Here is a 23,969-nt window from a genome sequence, read left to right as displayed (position 1 = left end):
CTCGATGCACTGCAGGTGATATGATACTTTAACGATACATGGAATTTTCTGGCGATACGATAATCTAGTTCAAATCAATGCAATCCGGTATGGTATGGTGCAATATGATGCAATTCAACATGTTGCAAATAAGCAAAGGGAATTTTTTTTATTCAGTATGGTCCTACAAAAAGGATTTGGCTTTATTCCTTATAGGTGTAATGTAATGGCCTTACTAGGTCTCTGAAGGACAAAAGAATGAAACAAAAGTTGTCTTTCTGTCCACTTCTGCACCCCTCATCGATGCCAAGCACGTTGTGTGTGGCAAAGAGAGGAAGTACTCTTTAACAATGACAAACAAAAGACAGGTATTAAATAACTCACTGAGATAAAATTCACATAACAATTACTAAATGGCAGTAAATTCACACATTTATACAAAGTAATAAAGTGCATTTTTAACTCCGTTACATAGGCACTTGGCAGTAAATTCAACTAAAGCGCTGTTTGTCTTTTTTACTATGCACCACATCTTGATAATTATCTTAAAACAGTAACCACTTTCCTCAGTCTTTCACATCACATCACAATCTCCACTCCCAGAAGCTCGAGAGCCTTCTCTTTCTAGAAGCTACCAGGCTCGTCTGTAGTCTTCCAGCTGCCCCCAAACTCCTAACACACACACAGTTTCTGTGCACACTCCACACCTACACACCATTATAAGCCCCCCTCCCCTCCCACTAGTGAGTTCTCAGCTGTCTGTGCCCCAAATAGACCTTATCAGGAGGAGACCATCTTTGACAGTGGGGTTGCCTTCCTCACATATATATATACTGTATCAATCATTATAGTCTTCCTCATTATAGTCTTTGCTAATTCACAAAACTCTAGGATTACATTTTGTTGACTATAAGCAATCATAAACGAAGGAAAAAGTTTTCTGTATTTTATTCTCTGCCCAGGAGAACTTGTATCTTGGTGCGACCCCCTTTCCGTCACAAATGGTCCACCTTGAGTTGGTCACGCCTCATTGTGACCACTAATATAAATAGGGGTTTCTTTGGGGTAACATTACAAATAGATACAACTGACGGATGTTCTGGAACCAAAGTTTGAAGAAATACGGTTTTACAGAGCAACAAGGTAACAGCATATTTTTTGTGGGTATTCAAGTATGTTGGGGGTTGTACACACATTAGGAGAAGGGTATCAGGGAAGAAGGAGCTGTGTACCTCTGTCCATTTGGAAAGCAGCATTTGTTGCGCTGCTCAGGGCACCATGCCCAAAAAAGGCCTTAGGGGAGGCCATTTAAAGTTACAGATAGGATGTGCATGAGATAGCATGTGCATGGACATTTGGTACCAAAGACGCCAAGTCAGCAGGACACTGATTACAAATCACGGTGAGAGTCGACATTGCAAATAGTGTTAAGGTTTTTTCTTATTATGCAATGATGCTACTTCTGTAAGTCAAAACTATAAAAATAGGAGCTTGAGCATGTTTTTTACATCTCAATATGGTTTGATTTAATTTCAGAATCCTCATTTCACCCTTTGAGTTTTATAGAGTGTTTAGCTATATATTGTTTAACAATCTAAAGACTATATGTCTTGTGACTCTCATAGATGGGAGACCCAATCCAGTTAAAAGATGAAGGAAACACATATTTCCAAGCAGGGGAGATTGACAAGGCTATTGAGTGTTACACGAAAGCCATCAAAATGTGTCAGGACAAGAAGGTGCTGGCTGTCATTCACAGAAACAGATCTGCTTGCTATCTAAAAAAGGTAAGGTATATTATGTGTATACTATAACTCTCTAGGATACAGTTCTTTCATTCCTGCAAATCCAAGTCTCATGAGCCTGATTTATTTTACACAGGAAAATTATTCCAATGCGGCCTCTGATGCATCCAAAGGTACAAACATTGAGCAAAAAAATAAATAACAATGACATAAATATTAACCCCAGGCACACATAATTCTGTTTTGTTTTATACAGCTATTGATGTTGATGCAGCCGATATCAAAGCCTTATACAGGCGTTGCCAAGCTCTGGAGAAGCTTGGAAAACTGGACATGGCCTTCAAAGACGTACAGAGATGTGCAACCATTGAACCCAAGAATAAGACCTTCCTGGAGACTCTCCGCAGGCTGGGGGCTGAAATCCAGGCTAAGGTCAGTTTTGAATGGAACAACTCATCTACATGTAGAAAAAACATTATAAGAATACAGTAACATGAATAAATCAGTGCAATAGCTTCTTTTAAATGTATATATTTTTTCAGCCTACTCCCCCCCATTGAAATACCAGATCATGTTTGTATTGCTAATACTATCGTAATAATAATGTATTAATCGGTACAAACCACTGTATGAGTTGCTGGCACCAGCATCATCCAAAGCATGAATTAAGACACTAACAAACCTACCAATCTTGAAGAGATTTAGCATAGTCCGCTTGCCTCGCCCCCCCCCCCCCCCCGACACATCTTCGAGTCACTGTTTCGTCTGTCTGTGCCCAGCAAAAAAATTATGTATAAAAAAATATATCTAGTATGTTGTCTTTGTGACATCATGCAAAATAGAGATGTGCTAGTCATGAACAAGTCATTCAAAACTAGCAAGCCTTTACTCAGTGGGGGCTAAAGGGTACTTGTTATTGTTAATCCCTTCACTTACTTGAGTAAATTGAGTGAATCCAGCACAAATCTAGTGCAAATAGCATAGCACATATACGACACTACACACTACTACACTTCTTTTCCTTTTACTGGGTGGTTGATACAGAACACATCCTTCTTGTGATGCCTGTTATCCTTTTAATTTATTTTACTTTGTAGTTATTTACTGCAAACAAAACAACTCAGAGATGGCTCTTTGAAGTGAATGACGGGAGCCGGCTTGTTGAAGTGAACGAGCTGTCCTTTTTTTCTGTTAAAGCCGCAAGTTGTGTCGTATGTGTTGACGCTAAGCAGAAAGGAGAGGGAGGGATGAGACACACAAGCTAGCTGAAAATATGAAGAAAATGAGCAGCAGGAAACAAAAGCTCAAAGCTCAATCACTTGTTTTAGTTTTGCACATTTCAATGTATATTTTTGGTCTGTAATGTTTTGTTGCTGTTGTTTTGCTTTGCAACAAATACTGTTATTGGAAATTCAGAGACACTTTTGTCGAATTGAGCTCGTTGTTTTTGTATTTTGTTATTACTTTCTGTTCCATGTTGAGGATATAAATGAAGACATGTGAATAATAAACATGTGACAATACACTTTTACATATTTGGCAGGCAAAAAAGCTGGCACAAAAGAACCATTTCCCTAAAAAAAACATCAGCACAAGACAGTATCTGTAACCTCATTTAATGAGAAAAGGCAGTGCTCCGTCTGTAATGCACACTGCTGCTACCTTCAGTTTAAATGAAATACAAATGAAGAAGATACAATGTTGACATCCTAAATACTGTTACTAACATGCAAAATGTTAACGTAATCTAAATCAAATGGGGACTTGTGTTCAATTCTATGCAGAAACCATGCATTCTTCTATGGCTGTGATGACAAACCCAATACTTCTGTTTACATAGTACATTTACATTTGTCTAAATATGTGCAGGGAAATAATCAAATTTGCATTTGTGCTTTCACTCACAGCTCAAGACAACATTCTCCACAGATTCAAGGGTACAGAACATGTTTGATATTCTCCTTGATGAAGAAATGGAAAAGGACAAGAAGGAAAAGGTGAGGTTTTTACAACATACCTCAGTTGTCTTTAGTAGTTAAACTTGAAGATCTCTAATTATAAACACAAACAAAATATTTTTGTCTGATCTTTAGGCTGCCAACAACCTGATTGTACTGTCCAGAGAGGATGCTGGAGCAGAGAGAATCTTCCAGAATAATGGTGTGCCTCTGCTTCTCAACATGATTGAGATGGGCAAACCAGAGATGATCCTAGCCGCTATTCGTACTCTTTCAGGAATGTGCACAGGACACAAAGCTCGGGTGAGAATTAAACTAGGAAAGGCTTACATAGATGGGGACAGCAACTCTTTACGGGCATCCTGCAAATAGTGTAGCATTTTCTCAAATGAAGGCTTGACACTGCATCTGTCTTCATATTGCTCTCTCCAGACAATGGCCATCATTCACATGGTGGGCACTGATAAATTGTGCAGCATTATGGCGCTTGACAACGAGGAGATTGCAATGGCAACGTGCAACCTCTTCCAGTGCATCAACGACTCCCTCACAGGCGGGGATAAAAGAGAATATGGAAAGGAAGAGGCCTTGGTTTTAGGTGAGACTCAATTCATTTCTATATCTTTAGTCAAAGGAGAGCTTAAGAGAGCTAATGTTAACATACAATGTTCCTTCATTTGTTCTTTCCAGATGCCTCCAAAGACCTGAAGACCATTCTTTTGTCTCTGCTGGAAATGGTTGGCAGTAAAAAAGTATCTGGCCATGGCAGAGACCAGGCATTGAACCTCCTGAGCAAAAACGTTCCCCGCAAAATAAGGAAAGACCCTGACAACTCCCGGACTCTATTCACCATTGACCACGGTGAGCCAGAAGATTTTTAAAGATCAAACTGAGGCAACAAAAGTTACCAGAGTTTTGATATTCTTCAGGTTTGAAGAAAATCCTCAAGGTGTGCGGTCAGGTTCCTGAACTTCCTGACCAGTTGCCCATGACTGAAAACACACAGCTGATTGCCAGCGTGCTCCTCAACCGCCTCTATGATGACCTCACATGTGACCCAGAAAGAAACAACTTCAGAGATGTTTGTGATGAATACATCAAGTATGTCCATTAAATCCATTCACAGACGATCTTGTTGGTGTTTTTATATGCCGTCATTGATGCCTTGCCTTTCTCCACAGATCCAAAATTGACCCAAACGACATGGACAGAACAATTCACGCTATCAATGTGATCTCAGGACTGCTGCAGGGTCCATTTGATGTTGGTAATGCCTTGGTGGGAAGGCAAGGCATCATGGAGATGATGGTGGCGCTGTGCGGCTCAGAACGTGAGGTGGACCAGATGGTTGCAGTGGAGGCACTTATCCATGCCTCCACAAAGATGAGCCGTGCCAGCTTCATCATCACCAATGGTGTGTCACTGCTTAAGGACATCTACAAAAAGACCAAAAATGAGAAGATTAAAATACGCTCGCTGGTGGTGAGTATACCAAGAACAGCCTATAAGCCAGAGGTGTCCAAACTATTTGCTGCTTGTTGCTGATTTCTTTATTAAGCACGCCTCTCTGTTATGCAGGCAGACGGAAGTACAGTGGAGCGTCCCCACAGACTCAGATTCTTATACCTTTTTATAACTTCTTTCTGACCTGAACACATCAACAGCAGTACAACACCATACAATTCACACAATTATACAGTCCGTTCATCCTGGGAATGACCGAGAGATGCATTCAGGGACACTCAGAATATCACCAAAATGACTTTATCATTCATGTGTGTGTTGATAAACGGGTAGATAAAGAACAACATGAAGTGGATATTGTTATTATTCACTTCGTAACTCTTAATTTGGCTGTACAATTTGATACATTTAAGTGACAAACATATGGCTGTATGTCAAAAGCTGACATTTTAAAAAGTTCAATTGCCGTTTATTATCAACTCTTATCTCGTTTATCAACTTCTATAACGTTAGCAGCACAAACCGGAACCAACCACAGCAGGGTGGGCATGCCTGGAGGCGGGCTGTGGGTGGAATACCTTAAAACAGACCATTTATGTGAACCACGAAATCCAAAGAAATACAGCTGAATAGGTGCAGATTCTGGAAGAACTATAAAGCTTTGTGTGCTGGTTATGGTGGGGGCCGATACAAAAGGCCGAAAATGAGACAGTCCTCCTTTAAATAGCTATACAACATATTTTTAGCCTTTTTACAAAATACAAAAGTATCAAAATGGCCCCCCATGTCCTTGACATCCATCTACAGCCCTAGGTGGAAAAAGTTTGGACACCCCTTGCTCTAAACACAACAACAATGTACCATTAGTCATATACATGTTCTGTTGTCTTTGGTCAGGCGCTGACTTGCCTGGATTTTGCGTTGTATTTGCAGTGCTAATTTACCTTGATGTCCATGTCCTCTCCAGGGTCTCTGCAAACTGGGCTCAGCGGGAGGTGATGATTATAGTTTGCGACAATTTGCTGAGGGCTCTACTGAGAAGTTGGCCAAACAGTGTAGAAAGTGAGATTTCACACACATTAAAAATAATTACAGGACTGAAATAGTATACACTAATTATGCAGTGAGGCACAGTTCTTTACTCAGATGAAGAATTAAGATTCAGTGGCAACCATGTGGTCCAACCTTGTTGGTTGATTGAATGATTAAGAGGAGTTTGTCACTTCTTTTGTTCACTTAGTGTGCTCATTATGGATAAACAACAATGATTATAATGTTATTCTTGTTTCAGCTTCGATGAAGAGAATATTTCTGACTGCTGTTTATTTCCTATTTCTCCTAGGTGGCTTTGCAATCCTCAGATCGATTCCAAAACAAGAAAGTGGGCTATTGAGGGTCTGGCATACTTGACTAATGACGCTGATGTCAAAGATGACTTTGTTGAGGATGAGCAGGCACTCAAAGCCATGTTTGAACTGGCCAAGGTTTGACAGTGACTAGAGCAAATTGGTTGTAGATCATATCTTTTTTGACACTGTAAATAAGTTGACACATTGTTTTTTCGTCAGTCTAAAGACAAGACCATCATATATGCAGTGACCTGCACTTTGGTAAACTGCACCAACACCTATGAGAAGAAAGAGATCATCCCTGAGCTGGTACAGCTGGCAAAGTTCTCAAAGCAGCATGTACCTGAGCAGCATCCTAAGGTACAGTTAACAGTGGATCACAATATACTGTAATGTAAGATGATGTGCTGTTGCAATGGTAATCTGTATAGTAATTTACTTTAATCTAGGATATGACACAGGAATCATGCATGCTCATTCTTTTACACAATGACTCAAACCCATTCTCAGGACAAGAAGGACTTCATTGAGAAGAGAGTGAAAAGACTGCTTAAAGCCGGAGTGACATCTGCTCTTGCTGTCATGGTCAAAGCAGACAACTCCATCTTGACGGACCAGACCAAGGAAATGCTTGCAAGGTAAAAGAAGAAACATCCTGCAACACTGATGCATTGTGGAGCAAAGTGGTATTATGCTTCCCTGACCAAGTAGGAGTCCAGATGAGACTCATAGAAGGATCAATTGTAGTTGAAATTGTTTATTTTTGTCCCGAGGGTTTTCCTGGCATTGTCAGAGGATCCCAAAGATCGTGGTACTCTCGTTGCCCAAGGTGGGGGAAAGGTGAGTCACATGTTAACAAATAAATGTATATATTGTAATATGAGGCCGCAGGAAAATGAATGAAGCATTTGACATATGATATGACCTCCTCCCCTGAGGCTTTGATACCCCTGGCACTGGAAGGAACAGAGGCAGGAAAAGTGAAGGCCTGTCATGCCCTTGCCAAAATTGCAGCCATTTCAAACCCAGAGATTGCCTTCCCTGGTGAAAGGGTAAGAAAAAGACTATAATGACTATTTTATACTCTTCTCTGGCCACTTTTCATCATTATATTCTCTTACTCTCACCTTTTTTTATCAGGTGTATGAGGTGGTGAGGCCTTTAGTCAGCCTCCTTCACACAGACAGAGAAGGAATGCAGAACTTTGAGGCTCTAAGAGGCCTCACCAACTTTGCCGGTTTCAGTGAAAAACTAAGGTACCACTGCTACTGCCAGTAGTACATTTTTTTTACTTATTCACTTTGTTACACATATATGTATGGCTATATTTTCAGGGTAAAGATTGTGAAAGAGAATGCTCTGCCTGATATCGAGAACTATATGTTTGAAGAACATGAGCAGATCAGACAGGCTGCCACTGAATGCATGTGCAACCTTGTGACATGTAAAGAGGTGAGATGTCACATTTTCACATCGGAGATGTGTAGTGTGTATGTATATACTAACAGGTGTTTGTAGGTCCAAGAGCGCTACCTGGAGGAGGGTAATGATAAGCTGAAGCTGCTGCTACTACTATGTGGAGAGGATGATGACAAGCTTCAGATTGCTGCAGCTGGAGCATTGGCCATGCTTACTGCTGTTCAGAAGAAGCTGTGCACCAAGCTGACCCTTGTGGTACGTAGGACGACACAATAGGATGACCCTTGTATGTAACTGTCTTTTTTGTCAACCAGTTATTTAAGCATGTGCCCCCCTCAACAGAGCGCCCAGTGGCTTGAGATCCTACAGAGATTGTGTCTACACACCAACCCAATGATCCAGCACCGCGGTCTTGTGACGGTGTACAACATGCTCAACTCGGATGACAGCGAGCTGGCCAAGAAACTGATCGAGAGTGAGCTGTTGGAAATTATGACAGTGATTGGAAAGGCAGAGGACAACCCCAAAAGGCAGGAACCTATCGATGTAGCGCGTACATGCTTGGTTAAAGCTATGGAACTGGGTCTCATCAAACCCTTCTCCAGCCCATCTTAAACACAATAGCAACCGACATTTTTACTTTCCTTTATTACTTGATTCCAACAGAAATTAGTAATCATCCATTGATCCATTGTCTATACCGCTTGTCGAAGGTATAGATGCAGGTATGCTGAAGCCTATCCCAGCTGTCTTTTGGGCGAGAGGCAGGATACACCTTGGACTGGTCGCCAGCCAATCACAGGGCACATATAGACAACCATTCACATTCATACCTATGGACAATTCGGAGCCGCCAATTAACTAGCATGCATGTTTTTGGAATGTGTACCCAGAGAAAACCCACATACACACAGGGAGAACATGCAATCTCCAAACGAAGAATCGAACCCAGGTCTTCCCGATCTCCTGACTGTGTGGCCTATATTCTAACCACTCATTCACCGTGCTCCATTAAGTTATTATCAATCTATTATCAATCTTATCAATAATTAAACAAATAAATGATGGATGGGATGGGGTACATGTAGTGAGCACCTCCATGATCTAAAATTAGACGAGACAGAAATTTGCTTTTTGGGAATGTTTTCCCATCATAAAGTATCCAAATGTAATTTCTGGATTAATTTATGTTTTACATGTTTTAGTTTGCCTGTGAATATTCTCATTCATCCAGGTCATTTGTATTCTCAGGGTACTCAATAGATAGTAGGTGGTCTTGGGTGATGTTTCACCGACATCAGTTCATGCTCACTACTAGATAGGACAGCTCCAAAGGCAAAATGTCTTTTAAGACAACCTGAAAAGTTAAATTGCTATCGATTCAATTTCCTGAGAATGTTAGTTTACATCACATTCTTATGAATCAATGAATTTAAGGCTACAATTTTGTGTTTTTTTATCTGCTGGTTTTCTTCATATAAAAATAAAGTTGTTCTTTCCCAAAATAAGTGCCATTTCATTTTTAGTGCCCATTTCAAACTTTAGGGCACTTTAGGGCCCACTGCTAGGCCCATGACACCTCCAGAGGGCCCATCGGCAACGCCTGGCATCCCAGGTAGGTATGTGCCCCCTTCTGTTTTGAGCCCAGCAAGGGTCCTTGCACTTGATCCATAGCCACTGGCTGCTTCTGTCAGCTTCTTCAGTTCCATAAATGCCAAGGTCTTTTATGAGCTTGATAGTATAGGAAGCCACAAGGCGTCAGCATCCTACTTCAGCTGGATAGATGTTAGCCTTCCATCCTCGTTGTTGTGCATATGCTGCCAGATCTGTGTAGCGCAGTCTATTTTGTTTGTAAGCCTCTCCGGTGCCATCCTCCCATGCTGCTGTCAGGGACAAGGAGTTTATGGCGTTCCTCACTAAAAACTGAAAACCGTTGTATGCATTTACGTTTTACTTGGTTCTGGCATTTTCAAAATTCTAAATTTATGAATGATACTGCAAGAAGGATTTTTCTTCTGTGTTTTACATATGCGTGTCTGTATCTTGATGCATATGCTGCATCAACCATATTCATCACTATGTTAACAAAAACACCTTGAACTATTGATTAAATATCTGTGCAAATAAATACTCAAATTCTACCATTAAAGTTACTAGTAAACAAGAAAAATAGATTGCGTTGTATTGTATAAATTAGTAATATTTTGGCTTCCTTTTGTCCAATTTATGCACCAGAACTTTTTTTTTTGCGAACCCATTCCATTAACTCTGTAGCTGAATGGTGAAATTCCGGTTCTGGGCAACAGAGGGCGTGCCTGAGTGTGGTTAGAAAGTTGTGCTGCACTGAATGACACGGTTGTATGACATAGGCAGGGCACATACACACACATGCACACACACACAGTGGGCATTCTGCTTGTATCACCACCACAGTAGTTCATGCCCAGTAATTGTCAGTTGTGTTGTATTGGACGTAGGCTGCCTTTAAGTTCATTCATCTGATCCACTGCAGGAAAACGCTGCACCACCGCGGAAAAAAGAAAACATTCATTTTTTTATACTGCACTCAGAAGGGGAAGACTAGCAGGTAAGCTAAGCCTGAATTTCACAAACAGAGACAATCGGTGTAGGTAAACTGTACTGAAATGGCAAATATGAATATACAGTATTACATGCGTGTCTGTTTTTGCTGTTTATTTTCACTAAATATCACGACAGGTGAGAGAGTATAAGCGAGCAGGTGAAGGCACTTACTGTTTGTATGGAGTTAACGTGGTTTCTCCAAATTGTCACTGTCAGCTAGAAAGTGACTTAATATGTTTATTCTATCACTATATATGATACATCACTGTATCATGCTAATGTTTGGGGGCCTTCTTTTGCCATATTTAAAGTGACAACGTAGTAGAAACGCCTTTCAATATGATACAGGGCACTAACAAAAATAGCTTTAAACTATCAGTGAAAACCGAGCTTTAATAGCTTTGTAAATACTGTTTTTGGTGTTAAATGCCATTAGCTTGTGCAAGCAGTGGGCATTAAATGACAGTGTTTCTGGCTTATCTTGTGTTTTGCAGTACATTTAATTAAAGCAATATGAATATAGGGGTACATTCCCAAAGAAATACCTTATTAACAGCAGCACAGTCCATTCCATATAGTAATATTTATTGTTCACCTTTATGTGATGAATGATGAATATAGAGCGTTTCACAGTGTGTTTTTATGAGAAACTGGAAGTATGTCCAGTCTGATGGGAAATGAGGCAAATAGTATGATGGGGCAATCTCTTGTCATTGTTTGTCACTGTCATTTTTTTGGTGATAAAGAATGTCACAAAAAGGTTGAAAATGCTGCTGAAATAATAAGGCACAGCCTCTTACAGTACATATTAGATCACCCGATGTGTGTTAACATCTGGCAACACTTCTGTTGGATGTGATGTGCTTTGGATTTTCAATCTTGTGACTCACTTTACTGCCTTGAGACTCAATATTTCTCCTTGTGAAATGGATTATCATGTTGCCTTTTTAGTCGTGGGTATCTGTGATACAAAAGCACTGCATGATGTGTTGGAACTTTTATACTATTTACACTGTTTTTTTACACTGCCCAAAGACAGCTGGGGTAGGCTCCAGCATACCCGCGACCCTAGTGAGGACCAACGCCATAGAAAATGGATGGATGGATATTATTTATTTTAGTTGTTGTCATTTCAACTCTGTGCTCCCCAAATTACATTGTGCTTCCTCATAGTACTTGTTTACCCTTGCAAAAATGGGCCCTTTTTCTTGTGAGAATCCGACTTTTTAAGTTTGACTGTTTTTGTAGTTTTATTGTCAAATTCAATTTCTGGAATGTGCCGCGGCCTGCACTTACTCAGTTAATATTGCACAAATTGAGTCATCGTGCAAACTGGAATTGCATGTTTCTGTATTCAATAAATATGTATAGGAACACTATACATATTATATGCATTATGTCTGTGGTTTTCTTTTTAAACTTCCTGTGTCCACCCTGAATTTGCCTGGGAGATGGTGGACTTTTTCCACACTGACTGATGTCATTTGAAAGGGAAATTACTCATGCAAATGTTCTGCTGTGTCTTCGGGGGTAACACCTGACCTCCCATGCTCATTCTTGCTGCACTCAGTTGTTGCTTCTCCTGTGTGCAGCATCTGCATGTTACATAACGCTTCCAAAGAAATACAACATCTTTTACATTAGGTTGAAAGTTTGTTAGCATTCATTTTATAAATCGGATTAGCACTTTTTGGATTTTTCAGAAGGCTTTATAGGTGGAATAAGTGTTTCACTACAACTCAATATAAAGGCCGAAAATGAGCACAATAGGTACCCTTTAGCCCCACAAACGTTACATTATAATGAAGTAGGTGACCTAAGCAGTGTTTCAAAAATATAAATCCAAAACTGTTATTTTAAGCTATGTAGTACACTAATATGTATTTATAGGTACATACAGATTTAGTTCCTCGCGAAGAGGCGACCCAACTATGAGGAGCTGAAGGGATTTGAGGGCAAGTCTTGTGATTATTGGTCAAAGTGCACTGTGTGTGTATGTACAGTACTGCATGGGATCCGGTGGTGATTGCAGCATAATAACAAGCATATGAGGCTGATTTAAGACAGTTACATAAGTCAGTGCTAGTTCCCAGGGCTTATGCTCATGCTTGATAATGGTGTTAGGACCCGAGGTGCCGCGTGTCTTCATGCAAGGGTGTGGCCCCATTGGCGGGTTTTACTAACATGTTCTGATAAAAAAATACCTCACTGTGGTGTGATAATGAAACTTGCCTGTCAGTGCATCCTACGCACTCATGTACATAATGTTTTAACACTAAGGGGATGTCCTGGTCATATTACTATCAGTACCTACACAAACTCACTTGATAGTTCTTGTGGCTGCACTGTTATGGCAACAAGTCCTTCAAAACAGATAAAATGAGATTTGTACCTGTATAAAAATGTTAACTGGAAACAAATGGACTGTCAGTTGGCATGAAACACTGGAGACTGTACTGGGGCAGAAGAGGTGCTGTTTTTATTTTACATTCCAGACAGCGAAGTGAATCAATCGCAGAATGAATGCGTACAAATAAAGTATGACTTCCAGGGTTTCCGCTACATGTAATTGATTGTGGTGCTTCACCGCAACAAAATAATCGTTGGATCGATCACCTTAAAAATGTTTTTTTGTTGTTGTTGAAACTTGAAAACATTGAAAACTTGAAAACAATATTAAGTAACATTGTATGAATTTATACATGTATGCTATATTTCACACTCACATTCATACCTATGGTCAATTTGGAGTCGCCAATTAACCTAACATGTTTTTGGAATGTGGGAGGAAACTGGAGTACCTGGAGAAAACCCACGCACGGGGAGAACATGCAAACTCCACACAGAGATGCCCGAGTGTGGAATCGAACTCGGGTCTCCTAGCTGTGTGGCCTTTACTTCACACTTTATTCAGACTTTATTCATCTATTATCAACTCCTATACCCACTAAATTAGTAAGGGTTGTTCGCATTAGCCAGGAAGTAGTTTGGGAGAGGGCGTGGCTGAATAAATTAAAACAGACCATTTTGGCGGGAAGCACAAATCCAAGGAAATACAGCTGGAATAGGTGCAGATGCTGGCAGATCTAGAAAGTTTTCTGTGCGGGTTATTGTGTGTAGCTGCTCTATAGGAGTCCACAACTCAATACAAAGTGTTGAAAAAAAGAGCATAATATGTCCCCTTTAACAATTGTTTAATCAAGTATTTGTTCTTGTCTGTACATTGCCACTGGAGGAAATACACCCACAGCCTTATGGGTAACACTGCTTTTTAAATATGAAAATACCACTGCTCTGGAGTATGTAAGTTGCTTAACCATATGACTCTATAGTGACTGCTATTATTAACGGAATGAACTCTACTCCACTGAATTGTATTTTTTCTGTAATTAAACCTGTGGAAGGCTCACTGGTGGTGGTGTTGACAGCAGGTTGTGATGTGTTAATAAGTGACGGGTGTGCTCTCATGCTGGTTGTGGGCCTTCAGGGTTTATCTTGACTGATTCCTCTCGAACTGGTTAATCTTGTACTGCTATTAGCAAAATGACAATTCAAAATCAAAAGTTGGTAGACACAAACTATGTGAACAATTGTTTAGCAGTGACAATGAGAAACAAATTTTATTATTGTGATTGCGTGGATCAATGAAATATTGTCCAGAATGCTAATAATCAGGCTATGGTCCCTCATATTAAATAATGAAGATGGTGTGACAAGTCAAACCAAGTTAAAAGAAACTTTACATTCACTAGAGGATCAGTCTCTGAGGCCTTGCTTGTACACAACCATACACTTCTGTTGCACATCTGCAAGAATGGTGTGTTCACTGTTATCTCTTTTTATTGTGTTCATGTACTTGTGTTCATCCTACATGTCTAAGATAGACCAAGTTAAAGCCTTAACATTTAATATCTTTGTCACAAACGTTTTTATGTTACAAAATAACAATTCAATGGTATTTTATACACCGTTTTATGCACCAAGAAAGTCCATCTTGTAGTGCTGCTGCTGTGTGCACGCTCACTTGCAGCCCCCTGCCGCCTCACCTCACTGAAACAAAGAGATTCGATGACTGACAGGAGGGTTCATTCACTCTGTTCATTCCATGAAAGAACCAACATGCATAGGTGTTGACAAAAATGCAAATAGTGAAACCTTTTGCCACCCAGCCTGTTTGTTGTCCTTCTTTCTCTCTCTTTTTCTCTCTCTCTACCAAACACACATGCACATGTCAATATATCAAGGACAACAAAATTATCAAATTTGTTTTTTATCATGCGATTAAGTGGTTTATTGATTATCGTGACAGGGCCTACGAATGACATAACAATACAGTGTTTTTGAGTTTGTAAGGCTTGAAAACCAGTGTTCTCAATAATGCACCGGATCATGTGGAAAGTGATTTGCACAGTCAAGTGGATTCAAGTGAATTCTACTGACACAAACAATTCCCAAGTTATGTAACTGTTGTTGAAGTGGTCTGACCCACATATGAAGGCATTTTTCTGTTTCACAGAGTGGTGTTTTCATACAAAAGTGACAACTGTACGACCGGAATAGTCTCACACAATGTCACCAAATGCCAGTGTCACTTTCATTCTGTTTGAAGTGGCTAAATCTGGATGTAAGAGTTGCCTTTTATATTGCAACCATCTTAATTACACCCCCCTTATGGACCCAGAGCTTGCTGGCACCAGCTCTTGAAACATGCTTGCAGCCTTGATTGGTGCATAATTGGGCTCCTCATTAGTCCATTGGAGGCCTGAAGGATTTCTGGCACAGTGTTAAATTGGCAGCGTTGCAAATATTCAAATTATTCGGTGGTCGCTATGTTTGTTGTTGTTGCTTCTGTTGCTGTTGCTTGTTTTGGTCCTGCTTAGCCCACAAACCCACCTTCTGCTCTACTGCCGTGTCAATGATAAGGCTAACAGAGGCCCACCCAGTGGGGCTCAGTACACATGGATAACAAGGTAAAGTTAAAGGAAGGAAGACATTTGGTAAAGGCAAGTTTAGAGGGTTAAAAAATGAACATCAGCATGACATTCACATTTATTTTTGAAGGTTTTTTTTTCTCCAAAGTTGTACATTTAAGACTTTCCTGTGAAAATATTCCAGTGAAGTCGCATAGTTCATACAAGTCATCATGCATGACATCACGCAAGACATTACATGTCATATAAGCAACTAAAGGATTAACTCCTGTTGTGTTTAGGTTTTTTTTTAGACTTTGTTGTGTTTTTTGTGCATTGTCAGTGCAACAATTGCAACAGAATAAAAATGTCACCGTATCACACAATAATATTTGTAAGTCATAAACAAGACTAAGGTGTTCTTTGTTCCTCTTTCATATCATTGGTGGTATATGATGTTTGACATGATGTTTTTGCATGTCACGTTAGCAACTGAGGCCAACTTGCATGTAGTATGTCACTGATGTCATTGGCGGTTAACATATACAGTTAATCCACTCTATAGCTATTTTCTTTTGTGTCAGTACAGTATGTCTCTTTAGGTGACGTTGTCCCTATTTTTCTGGCTGTATGTCTCAATGTTTTCCCCCCCTTTGTCCTTGGGTGGATTCATGTGACTTGCTGAATGAGCCTCCTCCTCTTCATTGCCACTCCAGCAGAATGACAGTGGGAAGAAGAACTCAGAATAGCATATCCACAGGCATCTCTCTCAGGGTTTGTTGTCTTTTTTGCCTTACACCAACAGAATACGTGCAGTCAGTGAATCTACTATGCATGATTGTACTTGTTAAAAAATAGACTCATTGTCCTTATTAGTGCAGGCTACACAGTGGAGCCTGTTGTCTACAGTGACTTAGCTATGAATAAAATGATGTCTTGTTCCAATTTGCCATAGCGTAAGGGAGGCAAACAGCTAAAGACTACAATGGATACAACATTTGTTTGTCTTCCTCATTCTCCCAGCTCACCTTCTATCTGCTCATGTCACTTGTTAAAGCTCAACACTCTTGCTAATCGTGTAAAGGTCACACACATAATGGTGGCATGCAATATGGTGTTTAGAGATGGAACAATAGAGGTGCAGCACATTCAGGTCTGCAAGGGCTGTGACAGGGGTTCAGTATTCATTGTATGCTCCATTCTTGACACAATGTTTCTAATATACAGATAGATAGTTTTGAATATGTAACTATTAGATACAAATCAACCAATCCAAAAATAACAATTTGATCAATGACTATTGAAAAAGGGATACAGTGCAACCTCAGTTTTTGAACGTCCCGTATGGTTTGCTTTTTAACATTTTTTTCACATTTTGTTTGCCAAGATTTTGCCTTAGTTCCTGTACGCTGACTGTCTTGGTTATTCATTCATTCATTCATTCATTTTCTACCGCTTTTTCCTCATATATAAAATATGACTGTTGTATTTTACCCTTTGGCATGTTGACTCCTGTGGTATTAATAAAGATATGGATGGACTATTCCCAGCATTGTTTGTTTATTCAGCCATCAGACACCAAACGGCAAACTTCCTGATATTTAGTTTACACGTTAGTATGACATCTTGTAAGGCTCATTTGGCAAACTCAAATGAAAATGTTACACAAACAATTCCATTTGTCCATGTATCATTCCACAGACTCAGAAGTCATTGTCAACCATCTCTGTCGCCCCTTTATGAAGAATAACCCACCATGGGACCACACAACTTTACAAGTACAAACACTTTGCTAAAAAACTTTATTGAATTCAAGAAATAACCCCTAACGAAAGACTAAAATATCGGGTCTCCTCCTTTCTTTCATCGCCACTGCCTCAGAGTTTTTAATCAAGACATTCAATGGATATATATTGTTTCCTATGGAAAAAATTGCTTTAGTTTTTGTACAATTCGGTTTTAGACCCTTTTGGAACAAAGTAACGACGAAAACTGAGGTTACACTGTTTGCTTTCAGGAACAACGCTTGCTTATGTTCAAACAAAGATTAGTGGTACTTAAAGGTCCTTCAAATAATTCTTCCTGCACCTCGTCCTGTTTCCTATCCTAGTTCTCCACCTCCATATTATAGTTAATAAATGGCTACATTGACATGCTATAAACTAAAAGGACACTCAGTAGAGCGTGAATGTCTGCAAAGGCTGAATTGTTAACCAAACTGAAAAACAAATGTGTGCTTGCTCATCTATTCAATCGTTATCAGCTTACTTCCTGGTTCATGGGTGATATGAGACGTTACAAATGGACAGTCTGTACAATTCTTTATCCTAGACTCTTGAGTATGATGTTTCACTGGTGCCACTTAAACTTAAATTGTTGCGTCTTTATTGTACCTAATATGGCGGCAAATGAAAATACATTTCTGTGTCCACATTTCCTCCTCATTTTCTCCAGATCCTCGCCAAAATCTATTCTTTGTTTGTACATACATACGGCATCCCTCCACCAAAATATCGGTTGACTTGTTTTTACATTTTTGTAATAAATGTTTTGTTTTTACAACCCTACTAACGACAAACAAAAACAAACGAGGATCCAAACAATACATTTTCCCTCTGCACTGTTGTTGGAAAAGTGATATGCACAATATATGGCAAAACAAACATACATTACTATCCCAGCCCACCAATGTGTGTAATATTAAGACATATGCCACCCAAAGGATGTCGCACAGTTTGTCTCTTGGAGGAAAGACCCAAAGACCTATGTTGTATATACTCTATAGTTTGGCAGTGCCAGGACAATAAAAGGTTACACCTTATGATATTTTCTTGGACCACCTTTAGCTTTGATTACAACATGCCAGTGCATATGTAATGCATATTTATAAACATAAATGATCACTTTGAACACCAAAAGTTGGGACCATAGGTTGAAAATGTTAAGACTCCTAACTGTAAGACTTGTAAGACTAGCCATAATTTAATATTATTTATAATGAGAAATGACTTCTTTCCAGTGGAGTGGAGCCCACACACAGTAGCGTGTTGCTTCCTGTGTGATTTGTAACAGAAGGGACAATTGTATTTTCCACAACAGGGTAACTAAGCCACTGACAGACCAAACAGTGACAAGTGTTTACACAAGATGACAGAAATATAAAATATTGCCCACACTAAATATGCACCTTGTCTGCGTCAGGAGGTGCTCTGTGTTTGGTGAAGCTGTGTTGTAATGATTTATTTTACACAACTAATTAATTTGGTGTTAGCGCACAGACCTTACAGCTAGGAGATCTCTGTGTGGAGTTTGCATGTTCTCCCCGTGCATGCGTGGGTTTTCTTCGGGGACTCCGGTTTCCTCCCACATTCCAAAAACATGTTAGGTTAATTGGCGACTCCAAATTCCATGTCCATAGGTATGAATGTGAGTGTGAATAGTTGTTTGTCTATATGTGCCCTGTGATTGGCTGGCGACCAGTCGAGGGTGTACCCCGCCTCTCGCCTAAAAACAGCTGGGATAGCCTCCAGCACCCCCGCGACCCTTGTGAGGAAAAGCGGTAGAAAATTAATGAATGAATAATTAATTTGGCCATGCAGGCTGTCCATGGAACTTTATTATTTTTTGATAAATAAATTAAAGTTGGTTTGATGCAAAGATCTTAAGAATCAAGTGACCGAAGCGGTTGGTTTGATGAGGCCGTTTGCCATCTCAAGGTCAAACTAAGCCCTCATAACTGTGTTCAATACAGGCCAGAAATCTTATCTAACAGACTTAGGTGGTGAAGGTCACGGAAGCCCAGTAAAAGCCAATCTGCATTTCTGGTCAAGTATTGATTCTGCATTATGTGTCCCATTTGCTACAGTAACCCAATAGTCTCTGTAGACTGAAAAAGAACTGGACCTATTTGTAAAATCCGTGTTCTGGTGAGAGAACCTAGTAGAGCACCTCTCATGCCTGATGTCAGCGTTTGCTACTTACTGCTGCATAAAAAAATGTTATGCAGCAAGAATACAGCAGACCCAAATTGTAATCATTCATAGATACCCACTTTGTGCATAGCCCTCAATTTTTATAATTTCCATGAAAGTTAAGCCCACCATTGCAATAAATATATGGCAACTGGCGAAGATAATAAAGGTGGCAAAATGTCTTAGCAAATGAAATTTGCTCAGGTAATATTTGTGTACTCCATGTAAATGAATAAGTAATGATGAAAACATGACTTCCACTTATCCTGGTGGTGTTTGAGCAAACTATGTCATTCTTGTCTCCTTGTAAACAGCACTTATCGTCTGACCAGAGAGGTAGTGTCGATTTTTGGACACTTCCGAATAATTGCATTTTTGTCATGCCAGACGGTCCATGTCTGCTCTGAGCACATATTTCCTTGTCACGACTCCTTGGTGAAAGAATGGTTGTTAGACGTCCATAAAGCCTGGATGGAAGCAGCAGCATTGTCTTTGAAAAAGCAATGAAGATATGGTGTGAAAGACTTTGTTTGATCTGCACTTGTGTGTAATTAAAGGGCGGGAGAGTTCTGACCAAGACGCGAGATGTTTATTCTTATAGCGTCACTATAGAATTGGTTTGCATAGTGTTACATAATTACAATCAAATGGCCAATTGAGATCATGCATCCACCTATCCCACCTATCCCTCTATCTGTATGCCGGTCTTTTGTGGCGATGAACAACAGACCTGCTGTTGTTTGCTGCAGCTACAGGCCTTTTCATGGATTATTCTAGAAACAGTCTGTTGGAGTGCACACCGGCTGGGTGGAGGGGTCAGGTGTGAGTAAGCTAGTGAGAGTGAGCACTATAGAACTGCCTCGTGACACTGCGGCCAGACAGCAGCGAGCTCAACAGGCCTGCAGCCTTATTAACATTCCTCATAGTGATACACTTGGATCCATGGATCACACAGTATTAAAATCTTCTTACATCAGTCGCAGTGTTTCGTATTGAAGATCTGAATGATGCACACCACCAAACATGGACTTAGTTTAGAGAAGAGGACTTGAAATATGTATGCATTTGTAATGTATCTGTTTATAGCAAGCAGAGAGCAGATAAGAGCTGCAGCTGCATTCTGTTTACATCTGCTTCAGTGTATTCTGAAAAAAAATATATAATTTAATTAAATCCACAACATATTGTACAGCTATAAATGCATGGAATAGTTGTGCTTAATGGAGTAAATGTGCTCTTAAGATCTGCAGTTGAATGTATCATTTACATGCCGGTGGTGAGGCCACTGCAGACTTGCTTTATCAGACAAAATCCAAATGTTCTTATTCTTGCAAGCCTTTACTCTTCACTCCAAGTCTCATCAATTGCAGTACTCGCTCATTCAGATAACAGCAAGACAACATTTTCTCACACTTTCAACGTTGGCTTCCGCCAATGATGCCCTTTGTCATCGATTCTGTTCATACTTTTCATGGACACAACAAGACAAAGGAACAACAATAAGAGAGCTTACAACAGAGCCAACCTGTACAATATGTACAAAGGAACACAGTAAGGAAAATTAGTGGTGCAGTGAAATTTACAGAAACTGTGAAGCCAGTGACCCGCTGCTCTAGTGTGTGAATTGTTCTGTACTGCAAGCAAGGCTACATCTCATTAAAACACAATCTGCGGCTCTGTTCCTTTATGAACTGTTGGCACTGATTTAGTGGAAATAATTCTCTCCACCCATACTGCAAGTTGGCATCTTGAGAGGCTGTGAGTATAATATGTCCCTGCTTTTCAACTGTGCGTAATTCACTATTTGTGTGTCTGTGTTCCTATTCAGGTTCCTGACAATACATCCTTACTGTGGATGAACATTCAACCTGGCGATCAAGAGATGTTGCCTTAATAAATGTTAAAGACACAGCTTTTTATTAAGCAAGGTAATTATGATCTTGTCTTATGTATTCATCCATCCATGCATTCATTTTCTGTACTATCTCAGCTGACTTTAGGCAGAAAACGTGTCTCATTGTTCAGGTTCAGTTCAGTTGTTAGCAACCATGAAAGATACAATAAACTGATACAATTATTTAAAAAAATAACAGCCAAAATCACGGTCACAAAAAGTTAAGCCAATGACACCACTAGTCACTTAGTCACACAATAATAAACAATGAAATGAGAAAAATTGCATTTCCGCAATGGAGTTCATGGCGCGATTGACATAATCAAACACGTAACTTTACAACAACCTTTAGTAACAACAAGATACTTTATTCATCTCCAAGAGAAATTCACAATATCAAATGAAAAAATATAGTTGGAAAAAATATAAGTGGTTCTTCCCTGGTACCTACTATACCGCTTTACACCACAAATAATGGTTGAGAATTCCTCTCAACTGGTATTATTGTTTAAGACTTGGATTAGAGTCTTGGATTAGAGGCAATAAAGCAGCGTCTTCCGGACTTTGTCTACCTTGTGATTTCTACGTTCCCTTGGTGACCTTGTCTCGTCTCAATCAGAGCTGCTTGTCATCAAGCTACCCCAAATATGGTCAGGCATACTGGATAATCAAGATGACCTTAAAAATGTACTTTCATTTTGTACAGTATATGATGATGCGTAAGTTTTTTGGACTTACCATAGCCTGTGACGTTACTCTTTCAGATGTCAACCACAACAGAAAATGGAATTGGGGGTGCTTGGAGTACCAACAGGGAAAAAACATACAAGAAGGTAAAAAAGTTCAGCCTAGCTGTGTTTTAGCGTTTCATGACATATCTGAACTTGTTTCTTCATATTAAAAACAACTCTGAGTCACATGAGTCTGTACAAATGGGTTTTTATTGAGCAGGGAATGTCATGATCCCTGCTCAACTCTTATGCCAGCGATCAGAGTCAAGTGCTGGTCACACTTCACTTTGGACGTCACTGCTGATGTCAGCTATTTTTGTTGCCGCTGTTGCATGGCTCCTCACAGTGGCTTCCACTGTTCACATTCACATAAAAAGCAGTCAAAGGTTATCCTGCACCACGCAAAACAAGACTTGCTTATTTATTTGTGCTTTGCCCCTTAAGGACAAGTTGCTGTTTTGTGTATTAGTTGTAAATGTGTCCTGCTAAATAGAGTATTTATTTGTATATGGTTTATTTGTACACAGATGCCCTGATACAACTTTTTCACTTCTGATATGATACCAATATTGCTGCCCTGGATATGGGCAGATATTAGAGTGAATCAGCGAGGTTCTTGGTGCTAAATCAAGCGGTTACACTCGACATTCCTCCCCATTGATAGGGGTAGGCTCTTTTCTGTTATAGCCAATGACTTTGTGCTGTCCCGTGGGATGCTGCTTCAAATGGACGATGAAGGTGGTCGTATTAAACTTCCCTGGTTCTTTGCCACCACAGGAAACTTACGCTTGAAAAGTTTTCTACTCAGCTGCAAAGAACTTGAACAAAAAAATACTACCACAGGATCGACATGACCCCTACTGCTTGCTAAGGGAGCACACACTGTTGTTGCGATCACAAATTTATACGTTCCACTTAATCTGCAGATTTGTATTATATCTTGTGTCATTATAGTCTTTAAACCTCAGCCTTTCTTTGGCAATTCACAAGTAAGTTTTAGGGGATTGTAATTTGTAACATCAACATGCAATGGGCACACGTGTGTCAGGCTGCAATAACACACTTGTTTTCTCTCATCAAGACAACGTCATCGGCCTTGAAGGGAGCCATTCAGCTGGGCATTGGCTATACAGTTGGAAACCTCACCTCCAAACCAGACAGAGATGTGCTTATGCAAGATTTCTATGTGGTGGAGAGTGTCTTTTTACCCAGGTCAGTGCTTGCACCCATTAGTATGTTTAAAGCGCCATAATGCATGCATTTACTTAACTATTTCTATATTACACTGCCATGGAAAAGTTTACACATAGCAGCCAGACGTTCCTAAGAACCCAGGGTTATTTTTTTTAAAGAGCCGGTGAATCATAAAGCTTCATTAAAGTGGATCATGCGTAGGTGGCAACAGTGGTCTTTTGCATAGTGAATGGATGGAAAGGTCCCCTTTTTTTCTTTCACTGTATAATTGTGTGGAAAACAGGTGCTGTATTCATTAAAAAAAAGATAAATATTTTAATTGCCATTAATTTATAGTATATGATTTAACAATAACAGTGATCACCTTGAAAAGTGTTGTATCCCTTTTATGGTGCACCTGGCTATGCAAATGAGAGAGTTTGAGTTTTATGCAAATATGCTCTTGGCTCACCTGACACCCTTTTACTGTCAAGCTCCTCAGCAACCGCTAAATATTGACCTTAGTTTGGGCTTCACTATGGCAAATTAGTTCTAGCCTCACTAGGACAAATGTTTGAAGCTCACAGACATGTTCCCTGCAAAATTAAATAGTTTTAGGCGAACCAGTCAGCTTTGCATTGTGAAAGTCAAATGTGTGGCTTAATCCTCTCTTGAGGTTCTAATAGTTTTGTCAGTCTAGAGATCACTAGAGATATAACGCTTCACATTGTGTACACAGTTACACTTAAATTCATGGCTGCAAACAAAGGCACACAAACCCAGACACGCATGA

At 39.8% G+C, this 23,969-nt stretch overlaps 2 protein-coding genes across 2 annotated transcripts in view; both read left to right on the top strand.

Annotated features, from left to right (window-relative positions):
• Positions 1 to 309: 309 nt before the first annotated feature.
• unc45b (unc-45 myosin chaperone B) lies at positions 310 to 9,408 on the top strand. The gene is made up of 20 exons (XM_058072005.2): positions 310 to 347; positions 1,605 to 1,766; positions 1,861 to 1,897; positions 1,981 to 2,156; positions 3,632 to 3,721; positions 3,818 to 3,985; positions 4,115 to 4,280; positions 4,373 to 4,543; positions 4,612 to 4,783; positions 4,864 to 5,164; positions 6,114 to 6,208; positions 6,489 to 6,630; positions 6,715 to 6,855; positions 7,006 to 7,133; positions 7,269 to 7,335; positions 7,434 to 7,547; positions 7,636 to 7,751; positions 7,830 to 7,947; positions 8,014 to 8,169; positions 8,257 to 9,408. Exons 1-20 carry the CDS (start codon positions 330 to 332, stop codon positions 8,527 to 8,529), a joined length of 2,811 nt encoding a protein of 936 aa, XP_057927988.2. The 5' UTR covers positions 310 to 329; the 3' UTR covers positions 8,530 to 9,408.
• An 883-nt stretch (positions 9,409 to 10,291) lies between these two features.
• The window catches only part of pip5k1bb (phosphatidylinositol-4-phosphate 5-kinase, type I, beta b), a 30,755-nt gene continuing 17,077 nt past the window's right edge, over positions 10,292 to 23,969 (top strand). The window contains exons 1-4 of the mRNA XM_058069862.2: positions 10,292 to 10,501; positions 21,207 to 21,306; positions 22,037 to 22,105; positions 23,085 to 23,215. Coding sequence (XP_057925845.2) covers positions 22,037 to 22,105; positions 23,085 to 23,215 — 200 coding nt within the window. The 5' untranslated portion in view covers positions 10,292 to 10,501; positions 21,207 to 21,306. The remainder of the gene's footprint in view (positions 10,502 to 21,206; positions 21,307 to 22,036; positions 22,106 to 23,084; positions 23,216 to 23,969) is intronic.

The sequence above is a fragment of the Doryrhamphus excisus genome, linkage group LG3 (genome assembly GCF_037039965.1).
Source record: "Doryrhamphus excisus strain RoL-2023G ecotype Guam linkage group LG3, RoL_Dexc_Guam_v1.1, whole genome shotgun sequence".
Taxonomy (NCBI): Eukaryota; Metazoa; Chordata; class Actinopteri; order Syngnathiformes; family Syngnathidae; genus Doryrhamphus; species Doryrhamphus excisus.
Note: the sequence above shows the minus strand (reverse complement) of the source record. Positions and strands in the feature narration are given on the sequence as shown.